General features: G+C 38.3%; 1 protein-coding gene and 1 long non-coding RNA gene across 8 annotated transcripts in view; one reads left to right on the top strand and one right to left on the bottom strand.

Annotated features, from left to right (window-relative positions):
• Nucleotides 1-594: 594 nt before the first annotated feature.
• Nucleotides 595-22,188, top strand: part of Glrb (glycine receptor beta) — a 74,298-nt gene continuing 52,704 nt past the window's right edge. For all 6 annotated transcript variants that reach the window (XM_052180311.1, XM_052180312.1, XM_052180313.1 and 3 more), the window contains exon 1: nt 595-716. In XM_052180311.1, the coding sequence (XP_052036271.1) occupies nt 595-716 (122 nt within the window). The remainder of the gene's footprint in view (nt 717-22,188) is intronic.
• The window catches only part of LOC127683238 (uncharacterized), a 701,246-nt gene continuing 696,480 nt past the window's right edge, over nt 17,423-22,188 (bottom strand). Inside the window, exon 3 of one of the 2 annotated variants that reach the window (XR_007977508.1) lies at nt 17,423-17,482. This is a non-coding gene — a long non-coding RNA (uncharacterized LOC127683238). Of the gene's footprint in view, nt 17,483-21,730; nt 21,791-22,188 lie in introns of those variants that run through there. The other variant, XR_007977509.1, reaches the window with a different exon arrangement.

Consider the following 22,188-nt stretch of genomic DNA (forward strand, 5'->3'; position numbering starts at 1 on the left):
CTTACATTTCTGCTTGGCATTTTCAGGGTACAAAGTAACATGCAAATTTAATGATATTTTACAAGCAGTGGGTTTAGAGTCTGAAGTTATTTCATGTATCTGTCTGTTGCTGTACTTTGAGTTGAGTCCTTTAGTTATTTTTGAAAAAAGAAATGCACAAAGATCCACACAACATAGATTTTAAATTTTGACATCAAATGTGCTAGCCAGAGTGAACCACTTTAACAGTGTGCTAAGCATCCTTGTAGGTATCTACCTGAACCTATTTTGGAATACTCTCTGATTTAATGCCAAATTTAATTTCATATAATCCCAGACTAGAAAATTGTGCGCTCTCCAATTGTCTCTTACTGGAATCTTGTTTTCTCCATATGTTTATCTGAACTGAGTTTTACTATGACTTTAAAGATGCTTTCCTGCTATATAAAGGACACTTAAATGTTCAGCGATGTAGGATTTGAGATATGCTTGCCCGTTGGGTAGCCATGGTGAAGCTCCTTCAAGAGAAGTCACAGGCTTGTCACATGCTCCCTAAGTGTGAAAACCTTCTTGTTTTCTCTCCTAGATTGAGCTGCTGAAACTTCCGTTTTCAAGATGAAGTTTTCATTGGCGATCTCCTTTTTTATTTTAATGTCCTTGTTGTTTGAAGACGCTTGTTCTAAAGAAAAGTCTTCCAAGAAAGGGAAGGGGAAAAAGAAGCAGTATCTGTGCCCATCGTACGTTCCTCACATCTTATATCCTTCCATTGAGCATTGCTGCTTTTGTTAGAAAACCAGACCAGTTGTTAAAATGCCCACCCACAATACTTTTTGCATCCGATCATGCACCTACTGTGTCTGTCCTGTTTGCAAGATGTGGGAGTAGACAGAGGTTTGAAATGTTATGGTCCCTTCCTGCTGCTAAAGGAGGCTTTGTAATACAATGCTACATATCACTTACAAAAGCAAAACAAGTTATTATAGCTTTATTTGCCAGATATGCAGCTTTAATAGGATGCTGTGGGTCCATGCTTTGAGTAAATACTAGTTCAAAAGGTAGATTTAAAAATAATCTGAAATGAGAATTCATTAAGAACCGAATAACTATTATCTTGAGGTCTATTATATTTGCATTGGGTAGAAGTAAATTTGCATGGTATATAACATTTATTCTGAAGTATATTTTTATAAAGGACTTACAAAAGGAATTTAGTGTATCCCTCAAAAAGTGTGTGATAAAATATAGAATTGCTTTTTTAAAAGAAAAAAAAATCTAGCTGCATCTCCCAAAAGTCAAAGTTTTTCAGCCTGGGATCTTTTCTGAGAAGGGTTAATATTACTGGTCAATGAAAGCTGAAAATATCCATCTGTTACAGCAGATAAACACTATATAATGACTTCTAAAGATTATGATGTGTTTTTAGGTAATAATACAACACATGTTCTTACTTTGCTCTTATAAGCCAGTTTTCAGTTGCTATGGTTGAGAAATTATATTGACCACAAACAACATTTTATTCCATCGTCATGGTTTGCATGTGAACCGCTGAAATTTTATAAATGTCTGTAAGAAACGTAAGTGTCTTTTAGGAAGAAAAGATGTTAGACTTGATACATTGTAGCTGATACTTTAGAGATGTAAGAGACTTAAAAGCCTGAAGGCGGTGTCATGGAGACTAATGTCTGGTGTCTAGCATTCAGTAAGTTTCATGTCATGTCCAGAGGCATCTCCTAACTTTACCATTGACAGCCTACCTATTTCGCAATTTTATGTTAGGCTGAAGTGCAAGCCAGCCTTGAATTATATGCACGCACTTCCTTGGCCTCTGTACCCTTGGGTTTCTGCTAAGCAGTGAGAGGTAGGCCGAGGCTGACATCAGAAGTGTTAAGAATTTTGTGTCCTAATCAGAAGATCAGGCCTGGAGGGAACTAGATGATGTTAGGCCTTCTCCTCGTAGGAAAGACACATTTTCAAGTTCTAAATATTCTTTGTTGATCCAAGTTGGTATATGCCTTGTAACTGTGGTAGCTGGGTGTGGGGAGGGTGGGGTCAGGCCATTATGGACCAGTCCTGCTTTTTATCCAAGTGAGTGGTGTTCTGGTTACTACCTTCCGGTCAAGCCTCTTGCATGCTTCCTGCATCCAAAGTCATTTTGTTTAAAGATCACAACAGTGAATCTTCTTGCCTCCATGTATCTAACAATAGTATTTAGAAGACACTTGCTCTTTGTCACAACTATGCTATTAAGTTGCCCAAAGTATATGAATGGTCGGTGTATAAGTCTAAAGTATATGGTGTCTATAGTTGTATAAGACAGATTTTTGAAAATGGGGTAAGATAATAAAGTTTCTCTTGGAGAATGTGAAAATTATGAAGTTTCATAAGGTGCCATCTATGCCTGTTGAGTTCTTGTCACAGTACTTTATATGTTGTATAATGAGTTAAAAATCCATCTTTGCTAGTTTCTACCATAATCTTAAACTTATTTTTTTATGAGACTAAGAAAATTTTATTGATGGTTGTAATAATCCTGTCAAACATCTACCTTATCAATATGTAAATAGGGCCAAGATTATAGCTCCACAGGTAAATGTGTTCTGCAGTGTTTGGTGGCTGGAACTCATACAGTAGAAGGACAGAACAAGTTTCCACAGAGGTCCCCTGACAACCACATGCTTGCTGTGACACACATGCACATACATAAATAATCATTAAAATAAATAGACAGACAGACAGACAGACAGAAAAATACGCCTTGGCAAATTACACTCGTATATTTTTGGGTTGGATCCATTTTATAAGTAAATATCTCTTGCCATAGGAATCTAATTCTATAATCCCAGCACTTGGTAGGAGGATTGGGAGTTCAAAGCCATCCTGGTTTATAGAGTGAGACCTAACCTAAAATAACACAACACTGAAGTCAAATAAATGAAAATCAGCCTTGAGATTAAGAGCTTAAGAAATTCAAAAATGAATTTTCTTTGGCTGGAATTTGGTCTACTTTATGAAAGTTCGGTAAAAGCTCAGGCTAGAATCTCAGTCATAGAAATGTACTGTAACATAATCTTATATGGTTATTTGTAGTTTAGAAATCTAAACTATTTGTCTTGTATAAATTTATTAGAAGTATCGATTAGCAGAGTTGGAATTAGAAATCTCAGAAATCAAGGGTAGAAAATAAATACTTAACATCATGAGATTCTTGCCTGGTCAACTTTGGTTTATTTAAACACTCTGGGAGTAGCATTGATAAGCCATGGGGGCACATAAACCTAGCCAGTATATTTGTAGTGAACAAAAGTTAGTTATTTTTGTTTTCCCACTAGGACAGTAGGTTTTTTTTTCCTGTCTATTATGAGAACGTATATTTTAAAATACAGCACAGGGGCCAGAGAGATGGCTCCGTGTGATTTTTCCATTCTGCTGGTAGGATTTTACCTAAACCCTTGTGTACAGCTACACTCACTCACTATATATATAAAACATAACATGAATTCCCCAGACTTTATGTCTAGTTCAGGGCTGGGGAGAGGGTAACACTCTCCATCCTGACTGTCCCATCATGTTCCAAAGCTCAACTCAACATTCAGAAAGTATTCTTAGAACTCCTCTTGACACAGTGGTTCTTTGCCAACAGATGACCATGTCATCTCCTTTGCCATCCTCTGCTCATCCTTGACCTACCCTTTCTACATCAACATCTCAAACTCCGCAGGCACCAAGACTCAGCAGCTCAGCAGCTCCTCTTTACCACCTCTGGAGTGTCTTGCACCTCTTTATAGACACTGTCTGCATTATCTTCTCTACAATCTGTTATGTGGCTTGTTTTAACTTCTCCACTATTTCTTTTTCTTTTTCCCCTTGGCTATTTCTGTTCCATACTAACTCTAGAGTTTTTGTTGTTGTTGTTGTTGTTGTTGGGTTTGGTTGGGTATTTTCCCATCAGATCTTGGTTCTAATTAGGCCATTCCAATATGGAAGGTGCCTTGCAGGAATTGCATGACTTTTTAGATATTTCTTGTCTCTACACAGAAGATTTTGGATGGCTACAGTGCAATATCTTCCTCCGCATACTCTCCATCCCAGTCTGTGGATCACCCAGGGCACACCTGCTCTTTCCCGTCTCCATCAGTGTTCTTCTCAATAGTTAAAGCACCAGCACTCTGTGGCCGTGTTAGTTAACTCCCATCTTCAGCCTCTGTCTCCAAATTCACAGCAGGAACTATCGCTTGTTCATTATTGAGCCTCATCTGTGTGCCTAGACCTTTACAAACATTACTGCAGGCATCCTCCATTCAGCATTTTTCAAAATTCTTTAATCCATTTTAACAGTCTAGTCTTCATCCTCCTCCCTGTGCACCCTCCCCATTCCCCATCCCATACTTCCCAGACCCCTTCTCTAAGAAGATGTCCCCACCTGTCCACCCAAACTTTACCAGACCTCCTGACTCCCTGGGGCCTCAAGTCTCTTAAGAGTTAGGTACATCTTCTCTCAGTGTGTGTGTGTGTGTGTGTGTTAGGGGTCTCATATCAGTTGGTGTATGCTGCCTGGTTGGTGGTCAGTGTCTGAGAGATATCGGGGGTCCAGGTCAGTTGAGACTGCTGGTCTTCCCATGGGGCTGCCCTTCTCCTCAGCTTCTTCCAGCTTTTCCCCAATTCAACCATATGGGTTCCCCAGCTTCCTTCCATTGGTGGGGTGCTATTTTCAACATCTGACTCTTTCAACTGCTTGTTGAGCCTCTTGGAGGGCAGCCATGTCTATAAGCACACCACAGCATCAGTAGCAGTGTCAGGTCCTGGGCCTCCCCTTGAACTGGGTCTCAATTTGGGCCTGTCACTGGACCCCTTTCTCTCATTCTCTTCATCATTTTTGTTCCTGCAGTTACTTCAGACAGGAACAATTCTGGGTCAGAGTTCTTCACTGTAGGATGGCAACCCCATCCCTCCACTTGATGTCCTGTCTATCCACTGGAAGTGGATTCTGCAAGTTCCCCTTCCCATCTGTAGAGCACTTCATCCAAGGTCCCTCCCTTTGAGTCCTGATGGAGGAGTGTTTCTCTTTCTCCATATCCTCACCAACATGCACTGTCACCTGAGGTTATGATCTTAGCCATTCTGATTGGTGTAAGGTAGAATCTCAGCATCATTTTGATTTGTATTTCCCTCATCCTAAGGACTTTTAACATTTCTTTAGGTGCTTCCCAGCTATTCGAGATTCCTCTTATGAATTCTCTGTTTAGTTCGATACCCTATTGTTTGATTGAGTTGTTTGTTTTTTTGGTGGTTAGCTTCTTGAGTTCTTTATATATTTTGGGTATTAGCCATGTATCAAATGTGGGGTTAGTGAAGTTTTTTTCTCCTAATCTGTAGATTATCAAACTGACAGTTCCATATTGACATCAAAATCAAAATATAAAACCATGACCTGTAGTGAGAAACACATGTGGTTTTTTTTTTGCGCATGCGCGCGCGCGCGCGTGTGTGTGTGTGTGTGTGTGTGTGTGTGTGTGTGTGTGTGTATGTGTGTGTGTATGTGTGTGTGTAGGTTAACACTATGCTGTAGTGAAGCAATCATGTTCTCTTTCCCCATTTTGACAGTCTGATTTCGATATTAACCTTCTCCATTTGTACAATCCTCTTCTTTACATCCATGTTTATGACTGTTCCTGGATCTTCTCCAGATATTTGTAAACTCATGAGAGAAAAATGCTTACTTAACTCATTACCAAGGAACAAATGAATTCCTGGCACAAAATATATATCAGGTGATAATTTCTTTAATAAGTTAAGGGAAACCTAAAAGCCTTTGTCTGCTTCTTACTTCTTCTATTATGTCTAGATTTTACATCAATTTATATGGTCTCAGCATATGAACAACTAGATTTATTCACAACTACACTAATAAGTTGAATATTTTCACTCTGGGTTATGTTTGACAGGGGCAAAATCTTGGCTTCATCTTATTCAACATTTTATTCAGTGATTAAAAGGAAATACTAAAAAAACAAAAACAAACTGAAATTTGTAATATTGGAAAAGGTAATGTGAGATAGAATTGGGAGCCATTATAACTCGTAATTAAGAGACTAAGGTTCAGAAAATAAGAATTACATATGGAATATCATATGTAGTATATATCCATTTATATATGGACATAGTAATATATATTCATGCTGTATTTATATCTATAAACACACACACGTGTATATATATATATATATATATATATATATATATATATATATACACGTGTGTGTGTGTGTGTTTTGATGGCAGGTCATGTGAAGTGAGCCTGTCTTGCAGGATGATAGGGGTGCTGACAAGAATGTATACTCAGATGAATATGAATGGAATACAATGATATACAGATAGGAAATTGTCATAATGAAACCCATTTATTTTTATGATAATAAAAGGCCTAATGAAATAGGGAAATTGGTTCACCTGCTATTTGTGCAAATATGGTTAATAGAATATTTGGAAAATGTTTGATGATGTCATTATATTGATACAAATGAATGTGTATACATGTATCTATGTACAGTGTTTTATTTAGACATTTGAAGCAAAGTTTATGGGCATTTCTGCAGTTTTACATGGCATTGCCAGGACAGGGAAATAATAGTAGAAGCAATTAAGATATTTTCATACTAGGAAGTGCTTAAGGAACTGAGATAATTGAAGGTTATTTGCAAGTGTTTGAAAATCTGGGATGTGAATAAGAAACTAGACTTTACAGCTTGGCATCAGCTTAAAGCCAGGCTAATGAATAAAAACTATATAGAGTGAGACTTTTGGCTTTAACTTAAGAAGTTTTTACTAGCGATCAGATGAAATGTAATTGACTAGATCAGAGGTGGCACAGGTATTATTATTAGAGCCACTCTAACACAGGATATTTGTTTAGCTGGCCTGTGTTAGGGGATTTGAAAATGAATAGCTAGGTAGATCATATAGTAGTATTTAAGGACATTTTAATTTAGGACACGAGGTTTTTAAAATTTCTGTAGACTTGACAGTATATTTGATTATTTAATAACAATAGAAAATGGAGTCATCATTCTACAAATTTAAGTTTTATCTTGCTCCAGTTAGGCAGGTCTGCCTTTATTTTTTTGGTGTATTGACTTGGAAGTTTCTAGTATAGGAAATGCATAAACCTTGGTCTTGAGTTGGTAATAAGGATTTGACAACCTTCTTTAACATAATTTCCCTTTAGGTCAGGCTTGGCCATGTCCTTAATCCCAGTACACAGGAGGAAGGAGCAGGAGGAACTTTGTGAGTTCACAGCCAGCTTGATCTACATTGGGAGTTCCAATTCAGACAGAAATATATAGGATAGCCCTGTCTCAAAAATCCAAACCCAACAAGCAAAAGAAAACAAAACACTATAGTTTTCCTTTGAAATTTCATATCCCGTGTTATTTAAATTTCCTTCAAACCCCCCAAAAATCTCCTTTCTGACCTAATCCAGCAGAAAAAGATAAGTCAATGAACCATAGATAACTCTCCAGAAATGACTTTGGGATGACAGATGCAAATGATCAACACTTCCATGAACAGAAGGCTGTGTCTGTATGGGTTTGTACTTGCATATCCTAAAAACTAGAACTGAAATATATTTAACAACTCCAACAATAATGAAAATACGATTTAAAAAACACAGAAAAACATTGATTTGTATGTAAATTTTCAGTCACAGGAGATGTCACAATTCCTTTTCATTGATCATGCCTGGACAGTGTCCTGGTATGAATTACTAGTTTTGTCATTTTTGAGCTATTGGTGCTCATTTTATTTATTTATTTATTTATTTATTTATTTATTTATTTATTTATTTATCATGTGCATTGGTGTTTTCCCTGCCTATATGTCTGTGTGAGGGTTTCGGGTCTCCTGAAGCTGAAGCTACAGACAGTTGTGAGCTGCTGTCACTATATGCCAGCATATAGGTGCTGGCAATTGAACCTGGGTCCTCTGGAGGAGCAGTGAGCGCTCTTAACCACCGAGCCATCTCTCAGCCCCTGGTGCTCATTCTTATGTTGAGGCTTCTGCATTTCAACCATCTGGCAGTTGATAATTTTAAGTGAACTAGTATGTTTATGAAGAAAATTAAAATTAGAGAACTGTCTTGAATATGGCATGTGTGTCACAGACATGCAGATAGTTTGTGTTTTTCAAATGCATGGCTTATTATGCAAACATTAAAGATGTGGGACAACTCACAGCATATTACACACATATACACATATATACATATACATATATGCATATATACATATATACACATATACATACATACATACATATGCTGTAAGTGACATCACCAATACTTGGAGGCAGGGTCCATTCACAAGACAGTGGGTCATGACAGCAGCAAGTAAGCTGAAAGTCAGATTGGCCTCACAAAAAGCCTATGTCCAATATTGGTTCAGGGAGGACAGTTTGTGAGTGTTGGCACTGCATCAGATTTTTGAGAAATGTATTAGTTAAGAGCACTGGATGCTAACTACTCGTGGCTTCAGTTGTGCTTAGTGAGGGTGCTGGATGATCAGTGGTCACCAGAGTCAGAGTACGAGATCCTCATGGGAGACATGACACTGGAAGGAACTCCCTGTTGCTGGAGTACATGACTTATATGTGTTGAGGTGTTTGGGGGCCCAGCATCTACTGAGCCACTTGGAGTCTGGGTTTTTGTATAGCTTCTGACCCTCATCTTCTCAACCCGTTTACCCCTGCACATGAGTGGCACAGGCTGCCCACTCGCAGGGCATTGCTGGGTACACTCAGGTGCTCACTTCTGCAATCAGCAAGTTCTGGTATCAGGACATAGCAGGAGTGCCACCATCTTGTGAAACACTCTGTGTTGCTTTCAGAGTTTTGGTTTAAGTGTTTTCTACAAAATCTTTCTTTTCTTTCTTTTCTTCCCTGTACCATGTCTTCCCTCTGAGGAGTTTCACATGATGCCTTTAATGATTGAAGTAGCTCTTGTTGTATGGGTGTGCAATCATGTCAATGCATATTTATCATATCTGCTAAGTGTTCTCAAATCCTTGTGACTCTAGTGTTAAAATCATGACATAAATAATTCAGGTTTACTTTTGCTTTTGTGCCCACATTAGAAAAGAATGGGAGCTATTTCTATAACCTAAATTATGTGTAAGCTTAAATGCACTTGACACCTCTGTGAGAATTTTTGTCTCTTTTAACATTTAATGATAGAATATATGCACATCAGTTGTATATACAGGAGAGGTAAATTTGCAAGGAAAGACAAATGCCATCATGTTTATGCAAATTATTATGGTAGTCATTAGTCTCTCTAGTTTCTTTTATCTAGCGTTCATTAGCAGATTGGATGGATCCTTACTGAGTTCCTGTTGAGGTTGTGCTTAGTTGTACTTACTTGGAGAAATGTTCATGATGAAAATGTTGGCCAAAGATGAGAGGCTGACTGAAAAGGATATGACTCATGTAAAAAGTGGATGCACATGGGGATTGTCTGGCCTGTCATCGTTGTACACTTGGACCAGGGTTTTCTTCTTTCTTCTTCTTCTAGTGTTTGGTTATGCATTTTCATACTATCTATTTTGCAATTTCTCTTTGCTGGCATACTGTTATTTTGCAATCACTTGAATTAATGATCTTGTCCTTCCAAATAATCCTTCAGCGTTTAAAATTGGCATCCCCATTACTCCAGTCAGTCAGGCATGAAGCCGAAATGGGAGCTGCACCTCTCCTTTGAAATGATCTCCTCTATCGTCATGTTCAGGTTTCATTTCAATGCATCTCCTCTTACCACCATTGTCAACACATTTGTCATGGTATTTTCCCAGTGACTCTCCTTATTGTTATATGTCTCACTATACTGTTTCCATTCTCTTCCTGATAGTCCTGCAGTCAGCAATGCAATTTCCAGCACATTTTCTTTAATCCTAGATTTCAAGGGACTCTCTGAAATTTATATTTCAGACTTTGGGTACAGCTACAATCTTGCTTTAGAAATGTTGATCTGCTCCATTTCCGAACCATTCCGTGCTATTATTATTATTGTTATTGCTATTGTTGTTGTTGTTACATTTAGAAACATACCTTTCTGTTTATCCAGACTTTACCAGTTCTTTCGGACTTTGCTGAGTAAATGTTGCCTTGTCCTAAAATGTTTTAAATACTCAGCAGCATCAGTCAGGAGGGGGAGTTCTGTGAAGTAACAGCATTCTGTAGAAGGATGACTAGTTAATGTCTTGGAAATTGATTGTGAAATTCAGCTTTTAGAAGAAAAAAAAACTATTCGTCTTCTGATTTGCTCATCTATAGTACTATGTTAAATGCCTGTTGCTATAATTTTCAAGAGTTAAAATTATGTGGAAGTTTGGTCATAGGGTCTCGAATGGTACTTGCTTGTTCGTTAATGTCTATTGCATGTTGTTGGATTGTTTTACTGCAGTTTTTTCTATAAAGAGTAGAAATATAAATAACTTGTGATTAAAGATTTGTCTTATAAAATAAGTTAGACTGCTTTTATATAAGCCAAATAATAGAACCAAGACTAAGGGAGGAAATGTAGATGACATAGGAAATTAAAGGATACTATAGATGCCTCTAAGGAGAAAAGGCAAGTTTTTAGTAGTTGTGGTTTTTGTTTAGTTGTTTGTTTGTTTGTCACTGCAGTGATTTTGAACTGGAAGAGAGAGAACCAAAATCAAGTATTCCTTGGATATTAATAGTATTTACATTAATTCTCCTAACCCTGTGGTGAGGACTGGTGTTAGACTCATTCCCAGAATCGTTTTTTTCACATCATAAATTTTGGCATGTGATTAAATTAAATCCTTCATATGATGGGGTCTCTACTTTCTAGTTAAATCATACGTATGTTCACAGTCTTCACTGCAAACAGTTGAGAGGAGGTGGCCATATAGAGTTTTAGCACATCACTAAAAGGTTTGCGCCTAAGAGCTAAGAGTGTGGTTGATAATACAATTGAATCAGATAAGTAATGATTACCTAGGAAAACCAGAGTTCATCCTTTGATACATCCAGGGTTTAATGACAGTGCAGTTAGAAGTGATATTTTTAAGATGAATTCACCGTGTGCATCTCTCCACACATGCTGGACAAGAAGTGAAACACTTTAGGTCCTTTATTGGATAATGTGCACATCTAGTTCTACTCTATGCTTTGCCACAGATGTTATTTTCTTCCTCATAAATAAATCTAGTCACTTCCTTGAAACCATTATACTTGGTAGGGACCATGTGTTTTTCTCTGCATCCCAGCTCAGCCCCGTTTTCAGCCCTGGGCCTTTTCCTTGCTTCATGGTTGGTTAGCTTCTAGACTTCCCTGCTCTGAGTCTTTTCCCTAACCCTTCCGACTACTACTGATTCGTCACTTTCCCTGTCTCCTTAACCACTGGATCTTTCCTGAGAGACATTCTTGACTCTTACATGGCCTTCCCATCCATAATTTACCTGTAACAATTTCTGGTTTTGTGTGTGACCGGTGACCATCAGAAAATGTTGTATCTACATCTTTATCTCTAGCTGCATTTACTATGTGATATCCAGCCTTTAGCCATTCAGTTGCTGTTTCCTACTATACTTTACTGTACTGCACTGTAAATGCATTGGGTACAGCTCAGTGGTAGAGTATTTGTGTGAGGTCCTGGCTTTAATCCCCAGTACAACAGACAAACAAGCCAAAACCCCAATTTTATGTAGTGTAGGCATTAAATATTAATAGGAATAACTTACTTTATGAAATTTTCATGATAAGTATTGTTTTAAAATTAGTGAAAACAGTATTTTATTTTGCATCGCAGTGTGTTAGTTTGGGGCTGAGTTCTTACTTACGCTCTCCCATGCATGTCTGTGTTGGGTTCACAATGGTGTATTAATTTGCTGATCACGAAGAAGAGATGACCACATGAAACTGGAAAAGGGAAGAGCACTTAAATAGCTTTCCCTAATTTTGAATGTTCTTTAATGTTGTGCCAAAGTTAACAAATGATATTTCCTTAAGAGAGAGTAATTTTATGTGAAGCCTACAATCAGATCAGTGAACGTTTTGTTCTGTTTCATTGCAGTTCATTGGTCGGACATGCACATTGAATGGACTCTTTTGTTCAGAAATGATTTTATAACAATGTAGAGTAGCAACTAGAAGATACTCGCTTGCCTGCTTTGGAAGTTATCCAGATGTTGAGCCTGTCATTACACAGCATCGAATGACACTGCCATTGAGTGTCCCTCTCTGTGTCAGTGGAGAAAGGATATACATTTAGGGAAGTGCTCAGACTCAATAGGCATTAATGTTCATCTAAGATTCTGATTTGTGTTAGAAAAGGTGTATTTGTTACTAGCAACTAATACAGCCATGTTTATCTTTTTATTATTTTTCCCAACAAAACTAAACAAAACAAAAGCTCACCTCTGGAATACCCTAGTGTTTTTCTTTTCTCTTTTTCTTTTTTGTTTTGTTATGTATTCTGTGAATGACCTTCCATGAAGAATAGGAGTCTAGTTTATCCCCTAAGTAACACTATCCAAGTGTTTTTATTTCCAAAACTCTTCAGTTTAGATTATAGCTATAGAACCGTGCAGGTTGTCAGGTATAATGTTAGCACAATGCTGATTTTAGTTTTAAAATGTAGTAAAACTATGTTTATTTGAGTATTTCTCTTGAAACACTGATTAGGGACCTCACAATTTTTGTGTAAGTTGCTGTAGTTAATGTTTTATATGTTTTGAAGGCTTGTGGTGTTATATACAAGCTGTGTGGGTTTATATATTGGTGGTGTGTGGTATATTTTGATTTTGTGGGAACTTAGGTTTTGGTATGCGGTTTATGTTGGCAGTGTGTGGTAGGTTTTGATGAAATCTGGTGTTATGTATTGGTTTTGTGGGTTCGTGTTTTTGTGGTGTGTGGTGGTGTGTATTGGAGCTGTGTAGTGTTATGTATTGGTAGTGTGTGTCATGTGGTACTGTGTGGTGTTAAATATTGGTGTTATTGGGTTCTATGTATTGATGGGTAGTGCTATAATTTGGTAATGTCTATTATGTTTTGGTCATATATTGGTGGCATGTTGTGCAATGATTTGATAGTATGTGGTTGCAAAGAATGCATTGCCATTACATTTACATATTTTCTTGATTTTGGCTAATGAGCAAGCAGTTTTATCCACCATAGTCATTGTACTATGAGCACAATTGTCAATATTTAGCAAAGTAAATAATGTGCTACTGGTTTTATGAGAATAGTTTTGACTGTGGTGGGGGCAGTGTGCAGGAAGGCAAAGCAGGCTTTAAGAACTGGTATTGTGGTGTGAAAGCATCTTTGATGCCTCTTTGGAATAGAGACAGCTGTTCACATCTCTGCTATGGCAACCCTTTTTCTTCTAGCTCTTCCCAGCGTTGCCAGCAACTAGTTCTGGGCTAAGCTACTCAGTTTCCACTTTCCTGTGATATATTCTGTGATGTCTTCCTGATGTTTGCCCTGCTTCTTTCTGCTCACTTGTCCCATCCCTTCATATCTTACTACTTCCAGCCAAAAGCTACATATTATTCAGTGTCCCTGCCCTGTAACTTGTGCAAAATTCCAGACTAAAGATACAATGCCAATAATTACAAGTCCCAAGTACAACTGGTTGAGTTAGTTCTGAAGAGAACACATAACTCTGAACTTCCATGGACGTGAGTTCATTTCAGTTTTGTCTTACATCCTCGCACTGATCAGAGCTGTAAAATAAAGGCACTGATAGTAGGGATTAATAAATTTCTCAGGGTAACTGAAGTAAAATATTTTCTGCAATTTTTATATGAAATAAATTAGCTTCCCCTCCAGAGGCACTTAGCCTGTCTTAGGGCAGATCAGTTCAAATGTCTCTGACCTTACTGGAGCAGACGGTGCTTCCTCCATTTTCTTCTCTGGTAATGGACACAGCTATCCTCATGTGCTGCCCAAAGCAAAGGCTCTAAAGTGGAAGACTGTAGCTTGTGATCTCAGAACATCTGAGGCAGAGTTCAAAGAACATTTTTGTATTTTTGATATTATTCTTAACCTCCTTGTGCTTTTACTTAATTTTGAAAAATAAAAAACTGAATTTCAGGAAACTATCTGGACAGAGCCTTCTTTGTAGCCTTTGATGCTAGCCAGGTTAGAGACAGAGTTCATGGTGTGTTGTCTCTATGCGAGGGTGAATGTCTGCTGGGATGCCGCCGTTACTTCTTCCTGATGAGTGTGTACAGAGTGAAGTTGGTCACATTGCTAGCATGGTTCATTGTGAAGCTGCCGCAGGCTAACACATATAGCAGAGGCCATCCTGGCTATTTGGAAGATTAGAGAGCAGATCTTAAGAGGTAAGTACAGGCCTTCTCTAAGCCTTCACCAGCTGAAGACAAGTCTATCCTTGCACCCAGGTGTAATCTGGTCCATTCCAGTACTGGTTTGATTACTAACACCATGTGAACATGATTTTTCATTGTTGCTCTTTATATCTTATTTATTGTATTATTTACTGGGTTTCCTTGAAGTAATGAACTTTAAAGTTCATTGAACTTTTTAAGAAGAATCGCAGAATGTTATTTGCTGAGTGTATAATTTTACAGGATTCCTTTTCCCAGACCTGTGTTCTATTACATGAAAGCTGGTTGCTATAGGGTAGAGAGATGGCTCAGTGTTTAAGAGCACATGCTACCCTTTCTGAGGATGCAGGTTTGGTTATCAGCATCCACTTCAGATACCCCACAACCTCTATTACTCCAATATCAGGGGATCCAGTACTCTCTTCTGTTTTCTGTAGGCATTTGGACACGTCATATATATTCACACACACACAGGCATAGTCATACATATACATGATCAGTTTGTGTTTAAAATATTGACCTGGATGAAGAGCTTTATTTCATAAGTTATTAAATTTTATTCCATATTGTTTATTTAAATTTTGGATCATTTGAACATTCTTAAATTCTTGCTTTAAAATCTCTGCCTAACTGTGGTCATTTATCTTGACTTCATGTCCTCATGGGTCTACCCTGACCCAGTATGCAAGAATAATTGCTGGTTATTTGATATTAAGGAATATCTTAATTGCAAACTTTGCTTGAGCACACCTTCCCAGTAGTTTAGTGCTTTATCCTTGTGGTGAGTTGAGGTGATGGTGCTTTAAGAGATCTCATTTAGTTGAAGGTGATTGGGTCCTGGTTCCTCTCGGAAGTAAGTAAGGCAAGTTGAGTTTGCATTTAGAACAGCAAGTTGCTAGAAACAAGACTGCTCTGTTGACTTCCCTTGTGATGAGCCCTTCTCTGCTTCTCGACATGCTTGGCGTGCTGCTCTTGGACCACAAAACCTGAGAGCTATGTGAATCTCTTTCCTTTTTAAAGTACTCAATTTCAGCTTGACTATAACAACTGAATTATTAATATAATTAATAATTATTATTAATATACTTACTTTTATTTCATTTTAATTAAATATTAACACTTATATTATAACATATAAACAACATATAAATTACATATGTTAAACAACATATAAATTATGTGTTTAACATAATATAACATTGTATTTTCTGTTAGGAATGCCATGGAGGGCAGTTAAAGGTTTTCCAAAAACTATAATGAGTATATAAAAAATAAAAGTATTGGTTTTGGATAAATCCCTAAGGACCAAGAAAAATCAATAGTTCTCAGCACCTGCATAGCAATGTTAGGAATTATGTTTTCTGCAAGCAGTGAGGACTAGGAAAGGAAGCATGGTCGTGTGACCGTAGCTCAGTATTTCCTATTCAGGCATTGTCAGGGCTGAAGAGACCAAGGAAGACCAAGGTTCAGGGAAGGTCTGAGTACAACTGCATCTTCACATTCTGACCGCTGAGCTATAAGGAAAGTGCATTTTATTCTGGATGACATAATAAGAAGAACATGGAGGAAGAATCATGCCTGCCCCTGGTGTTTTGCAGGCTTTGGCAGACTGCTATCCATTCTTACCAAGAACCCAGAGGCAGCAGTGGCTGAGGCCTTGGGACCATGGAGCAGAGATGTGGGCTGTGTGGGATGGCGAGAATTTCTGCAGGGAAAGAGACTATTGAATATTTACCATTATAGGAGGGAGAAGAGAGTGAAGACAGCTGAAAAGTACAAGGATGGGGGAGTTTGGAGAGAAGCAGACAAATGAACCTACGATAGGGCTGGAGTACAGTAGCACCAATGTGAGGTGCAGACTTGGGACAGGCAGGATCTGAAGATGAAGAACAACCGAAGTTCCTCATCTGGCAGTTGATGCAGAAGAATTGCAGTGAGCTTGAGGTCACCCTGGGCTGTGCAGTAAGCTCTTGGTACAAGGAAAAGCAAAACAAACCAAGCAAGCAAGCAAACAAAAAATGATCAAGCAAACAAACAGAGAGTTCAAAGTTTCAGGATCTGAGAAAAGAACAAAGAAAGTATAGCTCAGTAAGTGCAAGGCCAGTGAACCAGCCACGCCAGGACCAATGCGCTTGTCTGCCTCTGTCTCAGGGCCTGGCTGGGTACGCAGGAGGTTTTAAGAGATTTACATCAAGCATCCAGTTTTGTGACCTGGACTAGGCCAGTTGCATATGCAGTGACAATTCTGAGTGGTAGGAAAGTGCCAGAAACGAGTCCTCATTCTCTGAAGGTGACTGAAAAGACCAGGAAAGTTGTAGTAGATTTCATCATACATTCTAGAAAGTGCTAACCCTCAAGGCAGTTAGGATATAGTGTGGACAGGTACAGTTTCTTTCTAAGGAGTCCTATGGATTTCAACTTATCCAACTTAGGTGTTACTGATTGTTAAGTAATAATTCATAGATACAGAAAGGGCTACCTTTCTTTTTCTGTGCTGGAAGGAGGTAGGTAATCTAGTATTCAGAAGAAGTATTTGTTGCTCCTGTTGGATAGGAGGGTTTGCCCATCACTGTTCACATTAGCCTGCGGAGCTATAATGAAGAAAGTCATTCAAAAGACAGGGTGTTTTGTTTTGTTTTGTTTTTGTCTCTGGTAACAGATGAGTTGCACATAAGATGGGACATATGGGGAGGGGGGATCCGGGAAAGGGGAAATCATTTGGAATGTAAACAAAGAATATAGAAAAAAATATTAAAAAAAAAGATCTGACATAAGGGAAAATGAAATGTTCATGGTAACAGAGTCAGGTTAGGTGTTAGGGGTGGCCTTAGGCTTTGCCACTGGGTTCCTCCCAGGAACAAAACTCCTTTATCTAAATGATTTGTGGTGTCCCTGGAGTGACTTACTCAAGGAGCTTTGAAGTTTAAATTATTCATTTCTCAATATCCTCGTCTTTGCTTCTTTCAAAAATTTGCTTGTTGTAGCTGCCCGCAGCCACATGTAAACCGGGTTACCTGTTGAGAGAATTTTGGGGTCATAAGGAAGAGAAGCGAAAAGAACGTGCGGCCAAGTCAATGTTCACTGATCAAAGCCGTAAACTTTAATGGCGCCGGACCTTTTAACAGTTCGGGCAAACCCTTCCCCCCAGACTCCAGGCTGAGTTCCGGTGGAAGTTGTCTAGCTTCTCTTGGAGGTCTTCGTCTTGACTGCTCCGGCAGCTGGGTGGGTCACCTGTTTAATTCAGGAATCCCTATACCTGGAGGAACAATGAACTTAACCTTTACATCGAGCGCTCCACCCTAGGTGGAGCAGGATCCTGGCTAACTGGGAGAAGTTAACCTTGACCAAAGTCAAACTCTGACCAAGTGCAAGACTGCCCCAATATGGCTCTGTACATGTCCTCCCTTTTTTTATTAATTTGAACACGAGGAGGTAGAAAACAAGTGGATAAATATCCTTCATAAGAAGGCGGGCCTTAACCAGGAGGGGAAGCATTGACCGTAATTCCTCTTAAATATTGTATAACGTCTTTTTCAGAGGAGGGGTAATAGGCTCCCTTATTATTTTAAGGACAGCCTCTCGACGTTAACCCCTATGCAATTAGGTGTACTTCCTGGGGACTCAGAAGCAGAAATTCACCTCCCCATGCAGTGCTTTGCCTCGCACGTCTCGCTGGTACCCATGTTTGTTCATAAACAAACACACATAGATCTGAGTTCTATGTGGCTCCCTCTTTGGAGATCCACTTGTGTAAGTTTTGAAGCCAGGGGGGTCTGCAAGTGTCTTTAACAGACATGTAATCTCTCCATCCAGGTGAGCCTGGGTGGAGACAGCCAGTCTGCTTAACAGACAAGGTCAAGAGTTAAAGGTGGAATAGGATTAACTTGTCCCAGAAGTATCCAATTCAGTTGTAAATTAACAACTTTAAGGACCCAAAGCTTGGCCTCTGAGGTGGGAGAGGTAGCCTTGTGTATCAAGAGATATGCTGTTACTTCTCAGGAAAAGTGGAGACTATATGTTAAATTAACACAGCTGGCTGAAGATTGTAGCCATCCTCAAAATTGGAATCTTCAATATTGGAATTATTTCTAGACCAGTCTATGGTTGAGTCAGCTGAGCACAATAAGGAGAAGAGTCATTTTAACTCTTCTAATTAATTTTTCCTAAGCTAGCATAACAGTCTCCATGTTCTGTCCCACAAAGTCTAAAAGCTTGAAGCTAGGCAATTTATCTAACCTGGGACATTTAACAATTGAGGTAAGTCAAGAACATATACCCAATATAGCTCTTATGTTACCATGGTCTGGGCATTCAGCAAGCACAGTCAGCATATCTTCTGCAGCATTCTGTGGAAAAAACAGAGGACATGCCTTCTCCCCCAATATTAAATCAGGATCATGGCATATGTTAATAAGTGAATTTCTTCATTTCACCTAGACATCAATATGTCTAATTACAAGATGTCATATACATTTAGCAAGGAGTTTCTTGGCATCCAATTTTAAAATTTTAAAATTTTCTTAAAAACATGTAAGCATAATTTAAATTATATGCACAGGGACACAATTTCCCCTCTCTTCTTTCTTCCAAGAAGATATTGTTTTATTAATTTAAGTTGGAACACAAAGTATAAACCATAACATAGGCAATAACTATGTAATTATATAAAATATAGTTGCTTTTTCTGTTAGAGCAGTTGCAACTAGACAGCCTAAAAATGAATCATTAGTCACATGTACATATTTTTTTAATCTTTTAAATTAGAAATATGAATATCATTTATCTGTAATAACTAAGTCCTCTAGGATTAACACCATTACGTGGTAGAGGTAGAAATTGAGGACATCAAGAACAAATCTTTATAATTTGATGTGCACAAAATATAAAATTATTTCAAATACCTAAAGGACAGTCATTTAGAGAACATATCCTTTGTTCTTAGAAATTTGAATCACATTTGTATAAACTGTAGAAATTAAGAATTAGCAGTATTAAAAATGGACCAATTTTAAGCAATTATAAACCATGAGCTATGTATATCTACTATTATTAAAAGCTTGACCTTTAACATCTTAAAAATAGCTGCTATAGCACCCAATTCAGGTATCTGTGTTGAAGCAGGGAGAAACTTAAAGGAATAAACATGTGATCTGATAGTACAAATTATCTTTTGGATAACAATTATTAATTTTGCCTAAAAATGCTTGCCATGTAATAGATCAACCATTAATAATAAATTTGATTGTTGCTTGAAGCAAGGAACAAATGTTTCCTACCTTGAAAACAGAGGTTTAAGACCTTTTGTGGCAAGCTTAAAATGAGGTAAATAAGATAAAGCCAATTAATATATCCTAACAACCTTTGAAAGCCATTTACCTAAAAATTCTAAAAGTCCATAGGAGCAAGGGCCTGTAACAAACATTCTATGAACATTATACACTGAAAATTTTTAAGATCTTAACTTCTAGTATAGAAACAGAGACAAAACACTTTTTTTCTTTTTTTTTTATTTGCCCTAGGATCCACCTTTAGTCCTTGGCAAGGACTAGACCTGAGCCTTTTAACTAAGACCAGACCCAAACCTGCTAGGACGTTTTCAGGATTAAACAAAAGAAACCTGTAATTTCATGGTCAAAGGAACCTACTTGATATCAAATACATTTCTACAGAGATATCCTTTTTAATCTTGGAGGGTTAAATTTTGCTCCTACCATTGTAGCCTATAAACTTGTGGAAAAGTGGCAATGGGCCTCTAAAACCCATAGCTGTATCACTCTCAAAATTATCTTAATTACAAAATGTTAACAATTATGAGCCTGTAAACTGAAAACTGCAGCCAATGACACACTGATTTTTATTGTAACTCAATGTTTTCTTGCAATATTAGAGCACAATTGTAATTTTGGAAGCAAATCTCAATTTTAAACAATCTATTTTCTTTAAAATTAATGGCAAACACATATTTACAGCATAAGGTTTGTCTGCCAGTTCTTATGTTCAAGTGTATAACAGTGTAACTTATTAAAGAGACAATATTTTAAATCTTAATCTTCATTAAGTCTAATCTCCAGGCCAAGATTCACATGAAACACCATGCCAATTTAGGAGCGTCCCAAAGGCCTGTATTTCCTGGATTGCGTCATGCCACGTGGTGTTCAAAATGGCGACTACCCTAAACTACCAGCCTTAACCATCATGCCACGTGTTCAAAATGGCGATTACCCTAAACTACCAGCCTTAACCATCATGCCACGTGTTCAAAATGGCGATTACCCTAAACTACCAGCTTTCACCTAACATTTGTTAATAACATTATACCTTTTAAATCATGTCCAGTGACTTAAGCCAATACTCTATAGTCAAGTCATGCAAAATATACCTTTAAATCCAATTATAAACAAGAACAAAGCATGAGTGGCGTTAGGCCACGTGTAGTTAGTTAAGATAGCTCTAACACTGAATCACCAGTTTTAAACTAACCTTTTCTTAATAACACTATACCTTTTACATAATAACCAATTAATTTATAACTCTTTAGTCAAGAAATGTAAAGCCTTATATCATTAAAACCAATTATAAGCAAGTATAAAGCGACTACATGAATTTCACAAGCCAAACCAAGGTCTTCCCAAATCTTGAGGTTTCTGGGCTTTAAGAGCGGCTTTTTCCCCAGCCACGCTTGCCTCTTGAGTGAGCTGCGCTGTCGCGGCGTGGCTTTGAATCAATCCCCACACAAACTGTGGCTAGCTCAAGAGGTTACCAGCAGATGTAATCTTTACCAATTTTTTCTTTTTAACATGAAACAGTCATTCACACAAAGACACAGAGAGGACATAAACATACACATAGACAGACAGTCGGTGCACCGGGACAAACACGGAAAGATACACAGAAAGTTAAGCGTGCTTGTTAAGCAATTGCATCCATTTTCCTCTTTAAACAGCTCTTAGAAGCTGTGGACATATGCCTATTTTTAAAAACCCCTTTCTTTTCGCCGAAATCAGCTCTTACGAGCTTTGGGCAAATGCCTACCAAATTCCTTCCCCATATTTCCCTATCTTATCAACCCAAGCAGTCCTGCACTGGGTCCACGCAGTATGCTTGAAAAACTGTATCCATTCCTGCACTCACAACAATAGACACGAATTCACTAGCGCTAGTTTTGACTTCTATGTTGCTTACCGTGCGGATACCATTAATTTTCACCTTTTCCGCGAAGCTTCGCTGGATAGGGCTACCTCAGGAAATTCTCTCGTGGCAGGTCTTCCCACGTTCAGGCGCCAAATATGTAGCTGCCCGCAGCCACATGTAAACCGGGTTACCTGTTGAGAGAATTTTGGGGTCATAGGGAAGAGAAGCGAAAAGAACGTGCGGCCAAGTCAATGTTCACTGATCAAAGCCGTAAACTTTAATGGCGCCGGACCTTTTAACAGTTCGGGCAAACCCTTCCCCCCAGACTCCAGGCTGAGTTCCGGTGGAAGTTGTCTAGCTTCTCTTGGAGGTCTTCGTCTTGACTGCTCCGGCAGCTGGGTGGGTCACCTGTTTAATTCAGGAATCCCTATACCTGGAGGAACAATGAACTTAACCTTTACATCGAGCGCTCCACCCTAGGTGGAGCAGGATCCTGGCTAACTGGGAGAAGTTAACCTTGACCAAAGTCAAACTCTGACCAAGTGCAAGACTGCCCCAATATGGCTCTGTACAGCTTGTAGTAGCAGAGAAAATATTTCCTTTCAAAACTTAGTCTCATCAATTTTGGGAGAATCGTGGAATTAGAGTGGGGATTTAGGGGAAGGAAAAGACATGAATATATAGAATGCATTTATGTAAGAAGGGAAATACT

This window comes from Apodemus sylvaticus, chromosome 4 (genome assembly GCF_947179515.1).
Source record: "Apodemus sylvaticus chromosome 4, mApoSyl1.1, whole genome shotgun sequence".
Taxonomy (NCBI): domain Eukaryota; kingdom Metazoa; phylum Chordata; class Mammalia; order Rodentia; family Muridae; genus Apodemus; species Apodemus sylvaticus.